This window comes from Lupinus angustifolius, chromosome LG02 (assembly GCF_001865875.1).
Source record: "Lupinus angustifolius cultivar Tanjil chromosome LG02, LupAngTanjil_v1.0, whole genome shotgun sequence".
Classification (NCBI taxonomy): domain Eukaryota; kingdom Viridiplantae; phylum Streptophyta; class Magnoliopsida; order Fabales; family Fabaceae; genus Lupinus; species Lupinus angustifolius.
This window is the reverse complement of record NC_032010.1, coordinates 15502917-15514193: the sequence shown is the minus strand read 5'-3', so window position 1 is coordinate 15514193 and position 11277 is coordinate 15502917. Positions and strand designations below refer to the sequence as shown.

Here is an 11277-nt window from a genome sequence, read left to right as displayed (position 1 = left end):
AAGAACAAGTAGTGCTAATAGGAAAAGACAATTTCTTATGTCTAGCAAAATGACAAACATCACAGGGTAAAATCTTATCATGTTGTTTGGTTATAAAGGGAAAATGTGTAGCTAGAATATGTAAAATAGGTTGAGGAAGATGTCCAAGGCGCATATGCCATAGTGTGTTACTACAAGTATTAGCATTGAAACTTTTGAAACTAAAACTGTTTGAATTACTTCTAATAGGTTTTTCTAGATTAATGACAAATAACCCTTGCCTTGTCCTAGCTGAATCAATCGTCTACTTTGAATTGTTCTGCAAGATAGTGCAAGACTGTTGAGAAAAGATCAAGTGGCATTGTGAATCATGCATTAATTTGTTAAAAGAAACTAAATTGACATGAAATTCAGGTTCTAGTAACACATTAGATAAAAATAGGGTAGAGACTTTATTGCCATTTGGTAGTGTGATAAGAATTGGAGAAATATTTTGTTTGCTTGTCAAGTTCCTTGAATCAAAAGTAATATGGTCAATAGCACCAGTATCCAAAAGCCATTGTAAGGACAAATTACTTGAACAAGGTGCAGGTAAGGTTGTGTTGACAGCAGAGTTAGCAGCATGAGTGGAATTGCTCTTAGACTGATGTATGATGTTCAATAAGTCCTTGAATTGTTCCTTGGTGAAAGTTTGATCATTGAGTTGATTTTCATCTAAATCATGGGGTTCTTCTTGTGTATCAGTTGTGTATGTTGTGTCTAACTTGTCAAGAGCAAATATGTTGGGCCTTCTGTTGGGCCTTGAGGACTGGTATCCTGGGGGATATCCATGCTTGAGGAAGCAGGTGTCAATGGTATGGTTGGTCCTTTTACAATAAGTACAAAACTTGTTTCCTTGGCCTCTACCAGCTCTAGTGAATCTGCCATTTCTTCCTCTAGAAGGAGAACCGCCTCTTCTTCTAAAACTAGAGAAATTAGGATTTGTATTTGTGCCTCTGTATTGGTTAGTCTGTTGGCTATTAACAAACAAAACTTTTGGTTCTAGCTCATGATTTGAAGGATGTTCAAATTGTCTTTCTTGTTGAATGACCATAGAGAATACTTTGCTCATTGATGGAAGAGATTCTAAAAGCATAATTTGTGATCTTACTTGAGAATATTGCTCCTTCAATCCTTTTAGAAACCTAATAACATAGTCATGTTCTCCATAGACAGCACATTTACATGTTCCAATTGGTCTAAAAGTCTCAATTTCTTCCCAGATGGTTTGCAATTGAGTGTGGAAATCAAAAACATTGAGATTACCTTGATGTTGCCTATAAAATTCTTCTTGTAGTTCTGCTATCCAAAATATGTCACCTTGAGAAAATCTTTCTCGCAAATCTTTCCAAACTTGGGCTGCTGAATCCATCCAAAGTATAGACTTGACTATGGATTCCTGAACAGAGTGTTGCAACCATGATAGTACCATGGTGTTGCACCTTATCCATGGTCGATAGAGAATGTCATCAATTAGTGGTTTTGGGATGCTTCCATCTATAAATTGTATCTTGTTCTTGGATTCTATGGCAAGATTTATTCCTCGTGCCCATGAGTGGTAGTTCTTCCCATTGAGAAGGGGACTAACAAGAACCAATGCTGGATTTTCGGTTGAATGCAGAAAGAAAGCATTTGAGGGATTGATGATGTAATCACTATAATTGCTCTGACTCGTAATGATTTGAGACATGGTAGAAGCAATTTTTATGAGGTAGGAGAAGGAGAAAAACTGAAGAGCAAAGTCTGATGGTTGGAGGAGATGATTGAAGATAAGGAATGAGGAGATGATTGAAGATAAGGAAGGAGGAGAGAAATGGCAGAGACGAATCAAAGCAAATTTTGCTCTGATACCATCTTGAATCTGCAACTCAACATTGAGAGAAAGGAGAAGAAGAACATATATTTCTTAATTTTATTAGAAGAGTCAAATTGAATTTACAAAGAGAGGAAAAGAGGTTTTATAAGGAAACAACCAACTTTCCTAAAATAACTAACTAACTAACCGAAAACAAACTAAAAGAGGCTAAGTGGGCTTGTAGAATAAAAGGCCCAAAACTAAGAATAATATTAACAATGAAACTAATAAACTGGGTACAACAAGAACTAGATGAAGAGTAGCTTGATGATAGACATAGCAAGGTGTTCTTCTAACAATCTTTACTATCATCTTTTCCCTCGTCCCGCCTTACTTAGACAACCTCGACTTTCTTTTTTCGTTTATATCTTTAATCAATCTAGATTTGCAAACTTTAACAAACGGCGACTTTGATGAATCTACCAAATTTGGGTCATTTGCTGAAAACATGACAACTTAAACTTGGATTCTATTTTTATTGTAATCAAAATTTAAGCAGTTTAATCAAAATCTAAAATTAGATGTGACAAAATCTTTCATAATCCACAATCTATCCAAATCCAAAAAAAAAATAAATCCATTTATTAGAGTAATGAGTTTAAATGAATATAATTTAATTGATAATTTTAGTAATAGATGAAATTTATCCACTATATTTAATGAATATTCATGAATACATACATGTGGATGGATATCCAATCCATAAAAAAAACATTAAAAAAATGACTTTCTTCATTTTGTTTATCAATTTCATTTATTATCTCACCTCTCACTTTCTTGTAGTGTTTTTCACTTTAATTTTTTTTTAATTGAGATAAGTTATAACACATGTAGATGTAGTTAATATTAAAAGTTTGTTTTGAAATACATAACATATTAAATATCTATTAAAAACTATACATGTAAAACCTTAAACATCTTAAACTTACATAATATTGCAATTTTTTAAAAGTTCAAAAAACCACTTTTAAAAAATAATAATAAACATTGTTTAAAATGAAATTGATATTAATGATGACATATGAATGTAATTAATATTAAAATTTTGTTATTAATAGATATATAAATATATGTAAATAAATTTTACATGTAAAACCCATGGTTATTAGGACCGGACCGGACCGGACGGTCCGACCGGTTGGACCGTCGACCGGTTGTATGTGCGATTTGTGTTATCCACTTAGTAGGAATCCCTGTCAGACCGGTTCTGGCCGTCTTTAATCCGGTCTAACCGGGTTAGACCGAGAAAACCCGGAATAACCCGGATGGTTAGACCGGCCGGTCCAACTATTTAAAGAAACAGAATTTGAAATCGCAAAACAAAATGGTAAAACTAAGAGAAGGTCACAGACATAACTAGGAAAGAAGAAATAGCTAGAAATTAGAAAATCTAGCCATCACCATCCTTCGTCTTTGTCGTTCGAGTAGCATTCGCCGTTTGCATCGTTGTCCTTCGTTGTTCGATGTCGCCATTGAACTTTTTGTGCTTTGTCGAGTAGCATTCGCCGTTTGCATCGTTGTCCTTCGTTGTTCGGTGTCGCCATTGAACTTTTTGTGCTTTGTGGTGGGTTGAAACGATTTCATGGTTTATGTTATTAGTTAAGACAGTGTTTGTTATATTGTTTCTAGGTATATGATTTGCCATTCATTGTGTCTGTGTTATATTTGGATTAGTTTTAATTAAATATTGGACCCACCTACTCCCACTAACTCTCTCTATCTCACCAAAATCTTTATCAAATATGACTATCTTACAACATATACACGTGCCAACTGCAAAGTGTTGCCACAACCCATAGTGTTATTTAGTATTTTAATCTTGTTAATGCTAAGTGTAAAATTTTAATATTAGTTCTTGTTTTTTAATGTTAGTATAATTTTAGTATTTAAGTTTTAATGTAAAATTGTTATAATTTAATATATTGTTTCTAAATAATTAAGTGGAGTTCTTAATTTAGACTCTTTTCTTTAAGTAGTAAGATAATTAAACTTTAATTATATCTTTAATTAGCAATGTCAATTTATGATCCAATGAAGATAATATAATTGGATAGATTAGAATGTTTAATCTCTATATGAAATAGTTATGTTTTGCTTTACAATTCTAATTATATAACTTAACTTGTTTGATACATTTTATATTAATTTATATGTTATGCATTATGCAACATATAATATTGGTAAATGTATTATTCACTTATTTTAATTAATTATATAATATATATAATTATATATAATATTAGGATATCAACCGGTCCGACCAAACGGTCTAACCGGTTGGAACCTATACGGGACCTCTTTCGGGTTGATGTCCGGTCTGGGTTTCATAACATTGGTAAAACCTTAAACACTTCATGGAGGTAGAATATTTAAAAATATTTTTAAAAGTTTGAAAAAGCACTTTTTAAAAAAAATTGATATTAAAAAAAGTGATTTTAAAAAGTATTTTATTGAAATAATGGTTTTTTTTTAAAAAAAAACTTTCTTTAAAGGTGTTTCTATTTCCAATAAAAAATCAAATAAATTGGATATTCATCCATCCAAATCCATGAAAATAGAATCACAGATTAGAATCCATCAATTTAGATATGAATTAATTGAATAATTTAAAATATAATTTAAATAGATTTATATGGATTAATAAATAATTTTTTATTCATTAGAATCCAAATTCATTCGTTCCTCACCACTTTAGTCATATAAGATGATACATTATTATGGATGTGAATCAATTGTAGTGAAATTGTAATGTTTTAATATTTACTTTAAATTGAGAAAACTAACTATCCCTTGATTTGTGCAATAATAAGTATTATTTAAGATAACAAACTTTTTGTTTGTTTTGGTAATTAAAAAAAACTGATATTAAATACTCAGAATCTCTCTTCCGAAATGTGCTCCATTTGATGCGTCCATATAGCAAAAGCAAAACAAGAAGTAAAAGGCAACATTGAATTATATTCCCATATTATTCCTTCATTCCTTGCTATCTCCACACACACATATATAAATATATATATACACTATCCACTCAAAAACTTGCATGCTTTTCTGCTACAGCAATAGCATAATCCTCTGAGAATGGACAACAACAAGAAGAACAAGTGTGCATTAATATCATGCGATAAAATTGACCGAGTAGCCAACTGGGTTAGCACCAGTGTGGCCACTGCTTTCTTTGCTTCCTTGGAGCGTTGTTCTTGCATCAACCTCAACACCAATGACAATGATGACGATTACGACAACGATGATCATTACTCTCTCATGCTCTCTAATACCACTGATCATTCATGCAAACCCATCACTTGATTATCTTTTATGGGGTTTTCACTGTTATTGGTGTAAGTATGTTCAGTCATTTTGTTTTGTGGGAATTTATGAATCTATTTGACTTATTGATTCAGTCAATTTATGCTATATGAACTCAACTTTCTTGCTCCTTATACGTGATTGTCTATATATAGGTATATTATAGTTGGATTTGGAATTTTATTTGTGAGATGGTTTAATTAAATTATTGGTGTTTATTTGTGGTAGAATTTGATTGAGGATCAGATTTTCTACTTCGAAGTCAGCATATTTTAGTATTCGAAGTTGGTACCTCTCAAATTTGACTTAATTTGAAATCTTTTTTTGTGGTAGGGTTGAAGATAGATAAGAATCAAGAGAATAGCAATGGTTAAATACTTACATCTTTTTTATACATGGAATTGAAAGTAAAACATATGTTTAATTTCTTCAATGCTTAACATTATTTGCTCAAATGTATCAGTATTAATCAATGATGACACATGATTCCAATTGTTCCCTAGTGGAACTTTCCTAAAACAACAAATCACAGTCTTTCAGCTAGAATTGGTGGCCAGACACTATTAGTTTAGTTATAATGATGCATTATTTCCCAATTATGCTGGTTCCTATAATTTGCTCAATTCTTTTGTTTTCTCCACATTTTTATTAGTACACTTCTATGCAGTGCTAGATTATGTATATATCCATGCAAGGCTTTTCCATCAAAATAATTCATTTTGAAACCTGATCTTTTCATCATTTTTGCAGATTAAGAGGCAGGCACCCCATGTTACTACCGTTCCGAAGAAAGTGGCATACAAGTTCTCTCTTGCTATCCAATTTTATTTAATTTTTCCATTCGTTTGTTACTTAGTTGAAGATTTTGTTGATATCTCCTCAAGAAATTTTGGATTTTGCATATTTTTAGGCATAAAAAGTAGTTCTTTATTGACTTGCCCGAAATTGATGTGCTACTAATGATTATTCAGATTTCAGACCTAATACTTAGTCATCTTGTAGATTTTCTATGAATTTCTCCAACAACGTCTGTTATTTCCTAAAAATCAGGTGTCAAACCCATCAATTTGACTAAAAGCTTTTTCAAAAGAAATCCTAATCACGATGAACAATAAAAAATTGCAAATTAATTCCATTTTATTTTAGCAGAACTTAGTGGATTTTTTGTCAAAGACATGCCTACATGGGAGGTCTCATAAGAAGTTAGGACAAAATATGCTTGTAGAATATTGGAACAAAATATTTTTTTTTACAAAATTTATTTTTCATACAAAAAATTAAGAAACATTAAAAAAAAATTTGAAAAGTGATTTTAAACCAATGAAAAGAATAAGTGATTTTAAATTTTTTTTTATTAAATAGTAGATTTTAAAAAATAAATTTTTTTTATCGAAAAGTGTTTTCTTTATCGATCAAAAGAAAATCAAATGGAATAAACATTCATACATTCAATCCATTAAAATAGATTTGTGGGTAGTGAATTAAAATTCATCCAATAAATTTGGATATAAATTGATTGAATAATTTAAAATATGATTTAAATAAAATTAAATTGATTGGTATATAACTGTCTATTTATTAGAATCCAAACCTAAATATATCCAAATCCATTCATTTATCACTCATAATATTATCTAATTATTTGCAAGGACTTAGCTGAGCAACCTTTTTATGTTGACTTGATTCAAATACAAAGGGTTGAGTTCTTTAGTAAAGGCGTTTGGATTGATTCCAAAATCCACGCACATGAAAAAAAATGTTTGGAACAATCCATACCTGGGGACTTATTGAAGTTTAGGATATTAGTCTCTACAAAATGAGAGAATACAAAAGAAAATTAAGAAAAAAATGTACACTATAATACGAATACAATAACAAATTAAGAAAAAAGGGTGCACTACAAATGGAATTTGTACACATGCTATGATTGAACTCTGTGAGCTATGACCATGAGCATCATTTTGGGAGTGACTGCATGGGCATAGCGCCAATTGGGCATTGTAATGGACTGGGCCTTATTTCGTTAGATCTTGGACCATATATTTGGTCCAAACATTTATACGTGGAACAATTTCTAACTTCAATACTTGCACAACTAGGGATGTCAATGGGTACCCGGAGTCATGTGTATCCATACATAATATCCACAAGGAGTCAGGTTTGTGTTTATATTTTTGGACTCATAGATAATTGAGACCTGAGATTTTGAGATCTGCTATTAGATGAGTCTGAGTAATGAAGTATCCAAACTCGCTTGTACCTGAATCCACTATTCCTTTCTAAATATAAATATAAATATATATATATATATAACATGATTGTAATATTATATTAATCATAATTGTAATGTTATATTCGTAATTTCATAATTGTAATATTATATTAATTTATAAATGTAATTGTTATATTGTTAAACAGTGATGTTATATTATTAAGGAGTGTGATGTGACATTGTTAACTCATATAAGTAATCTAATGTTATGTTGATTAAACAGTTCTTACTAGATCATTTTACATATAATGTTGAAGTATTAACTTTGTTTTTATGTTTGTTTGAATAAAATGAGTTGTGTTTAATAGTCAATTTAATTTGTTTAAAACTTTAAATTATGTTTTATAATTTTTTTGTGATTATCTAAATAATATGTAATTACATAAATTATTACTCACGATTATTTTTAATATTTTTAAATTTGTGGTACTGCAGATCTATTAGGTGCCTATAGATTTGCGAGTAGCAGATCTAGCGGATATCAACATAGGTTTTGGGCAAGTCTGGGTACAAAAATGAAGCAACGAGGCAAGTGGTATGCACTAAATGAACCCATCCAGACTCATTATCATTCTTACACATAACCTACAATAGTGCAATAACAATATCTAAATTTTTTTGGAGTCATATGGTGGTATGCTGGGTAAGGTGAAGAAGTTAAGAAATGTAGTGAAAGAGGTTGTATGTTCGATTCTCACTCATAACAAATTAAAAAGGAGTTATATGGTGTTTTGATGGTTAGTGAGAATGGATAGAGTGAAGGAGATTGAATGTTCGAGTCTCGCCCACAAAAAATATATTAAGGGCAATAGAAGAAGAGGTGTATTTTGTCACCTTCATTCACCTTAAACTCATTCGAGACCATTAAGTCGTTAAACTTTTCATGCCACTGATTAGGTGCTTGCTTAAGACCATACATCGACTTATCTAACTTGCAGACCTTATTTTCTTGCCAATGTATCACAAACTTTTAGGTTGTTCCATATATATTTCTTCTTCCAAAACACTATTTAAAAATGCAGTCTTAACATCTATTTGATGTACTAATAAATTATGTATCGCAACGATCGATATTAGTACTCTAATGGGTCTTATTCTAGTAACAGGTAAAAATGTATCGAAGAAATCTACATTTTCTCTTTGTCTAAAAACCTTAGCTACAAGGCGAGCCTTGTATTTATCCATTGTGCCATCAGGTTTCAATTTATTTTTCAATATCCACTTACAACCAATAGGTTTACAGTCAGGAGGCAAGTCAGCTAAATGCCAGGTCTTGTTATACTCTAGAGAATCCATCTCATCATTTATGGCTTCTTGCCACAAATCAACATCCAAAGAAGTCAAAGCTTCTTGGAGTGTTGATGGATCCTCTTCTATTGTATAAACCATATAATCAGGTACATACTTTGTAGCAGTCTTTGCTCTATTACTTTTTCTAGGTTCTATTTCTAACTCATCGGTATTATCATTATTTCTAATCACATGTATGTGACTAGCTATTGTGCCCCCACTATTCCTCAATTTAAAAGAAACATCAACATTTAAGAAGAAAATAGCCTATGGTCAGTGGCGTACAAGTCTGCTCCCAACATATACCCCATTCCTAGTAAGAGTATACAAGTCTGCTCCTATGGTTTGGGTAAAACCAACCTTATTAAAAAGAAAACTAGAAACTAGATTCTTCCTCATCTCTAGAGTGTGCATCACATCTTTGAGAATCAAAGTCTTCCTAGATGTAAACTCCAGCTCCACATCACCAGTTCTAGCAACAATAGTGGTGTGAGAGTCACCTAACAACATCTTCTTATCATCAGCATCTGTGTATGTTTTGAACATAGCATGGTCATAGCAGACATGGCGGGATGCGCCAGTATCTACCCACCACGCATCAGTTCCTCCAACCATAGTGACCTCAGATAATATAGCCACAAATTGTTCACCATCCATGTTGGCCTGTGAAGGACGATCCATATGTTTATTTCTGCACTTGCGTGCCATATAACCTGGCTTCCAACATTTGAAGCAGATGAACAGGTTGTCATAGTCATTCTTAGTAGGTGGCTTAGCATATTGGACCTTTTGGGAGTTTCAATTCTTGTTCCGACTGATGTTCTTAGCCTTATTCCCATTGTGGTTCTGATTCTTGAAGTTAGTGCTAAAAGGCTTCAGAACCACACCTGAGAATTTCTTCTTAGTGCTATTGTTGGTGACAATCAACACCTCATCTTTCTGATCTTGCTTACGAGCCTCTTCTTCAATACAAAGACGAGTGATCAGAAATTCCAAAGAGATTTCTTTGGTCTTACGCCTTAGAAGGTTTTTGAAATCCTTCCAACTAGGAGACAACTTGTCAATTATGATAGCCACTTGAAATTGCTCATCTAGGGGTATACCCTTAGAAATGATCTCATGAGCAATTTTCTGAATTTCGTGGGACTAAAACTCTACTGATTTATCATCAGTCATCTGATACTTGAGGTAGTGGCTAACAACATATTTCTTAGTCTTAGCTTCCCCAGTGTCATATTTTTTCTCAAGTGCATACCAAATTAATTTGGCAGACTTGTATGGGTTGTAGTAATTATAAAGACCATCATACAACCCATTCTGAATGAAATTCTTACATAAGTAATCACTTTCATTCCAAAGAGCTATTTCAATAACCAGTTTATCCCTTTCCTCTTTTTCAGCCTCATCCGACACCACTGGGATGTTAGTTTTCAGAACGTGGGCAACCTTTCTCATTGAGAGGAAAAGTTCTATCTTATGTTGCCAACGTTTGAAATTTGTCCCGTCAAACCGAAATGGCTTGTTCAGGTAATAGTTGTTCGGTCCAAAAATATTATCTACGAAAGTCATTGCTGTCGAAACGTCTTAAAATTTTTGTTTGTGTAGCTCGCAACAATTTTGAATAGCACCAGATAATCTTTACTGGCTGAGTCACGACCAGGTCACTCTTTTTAAGACGTTTCATGATACTGCTAAAATTGTGCAAGTATACTATCAACCACGTCGTCCCTAGGATAAAACAATTCAGTTCTCTGTTTATACGATTTTTTTCTGCATTGTAAGAATCATTCTCTAATACACCCACAATATTGACACCAATGTCAAATCTCAAAATCCCACAGTATGGCTACCCGTGCCAATACTTTACCCATAATACTGACTATGAGTGTCAGTTCTCGAAATCTTACTTTGGTTGTTTGTGTCAATTCTCAAGTGGCACAAAAAGAAATGGGGAGAAGGTTGCCAGAAATGCATCAACGGAGTATTAGGGAGAGAAAGAAAAGTTGAGAGAAAACGCTTTCAACTTGGTGCAAGAAAATATGAATGGAGGAGACTTCTATTTATAACATGAGACTTTTTTTCAATTTCTTCATCTCTCCAATGTGGGACTTGGAAATTATTTTCTTTCAAAACTCTTCTATGTGGGACTTGAGATTTTTTTAGATTTCACAACCAAGCAAGTTCCAACTTTTATTTACCTTTTATGTTCTTTGTATATACTTATTTAAGTAATGCAAGGCGATAAAGCCAAAAAATATCAGACATTGTTCCAATATGTGATATCGATTTTGAAGAAACAAATTCCTACGCAGAAATGAAGAGAGTCAAAGAGACAACAATGTGTTATCGTGATCTTGTTTCATTCACAACGAGAAAAACAAGAGATTATCTCATGTATTTATTTATGATATTAGTAAGAAATTGTTAGTTATTATTTATCGTGATCTTTGAGTTATAATTAACCTAAATAATTATAACATTTAATACCATAAAGACGAATTATTTTGTCTCTAAGACCATGAGTGCCCTGGAG

At 32.2% G+C, this 11277-nt stretch overlaps 1 protein-coding gene and 1 long non-coding RNA gene across 2 annotated transcripts; one reads left to right on the top strand and one right to left on the bottom strand.

Moving 5' to 3' along the window:
* On the bottom strand, positions 284–3417 carry LOC109327330. Its single transcript, XM_019560431.1, has 3 exons — positions 3275–3417; positions 3106–3160; positions 284–1879 (listed from the first exon to the last, which is right to left on the bottom strand). The coding sequence occupies exons 1-3, from the start codon at positions 3415–3417 to the stop codon at positions 284–286; spliced, it is 1794 nt and encodes a 597-aa protein (XP_019415976.1).
* On the top strand, positions 4864–6166 carry LOC109329066. Its single transcript, XR_002105513.1, has 2 exons — positions 4864–5214; positions 5933–6166. It is a non-coding gene; the product is annotated as an uncharacterized LOC109329066 (long non-coding RNA).

Coding starts and splice junctions, on each gene's coding strand:
- LOC109327330 (XM_019560431.1), bottom strand. CDS start 3,417: ATGGCGACACCGAACAACGAAGGACAACGATGCAAACGGCGAATGCTA. Junction 3,161..3,274: donor AACGACAAAGACGAAGGATG/GTGATGGCTAGA, acceptor TTCTTTAAATAG/TTGGACCGGCCGGTCTAACC. Junction 1,880..3,105: donor GGTTTTCTCGGTCTAACCCG/GTTAGACCGGAT, acceptor GTTGAGTTGCAG/ATTCAAGATGGTATCAGAGC.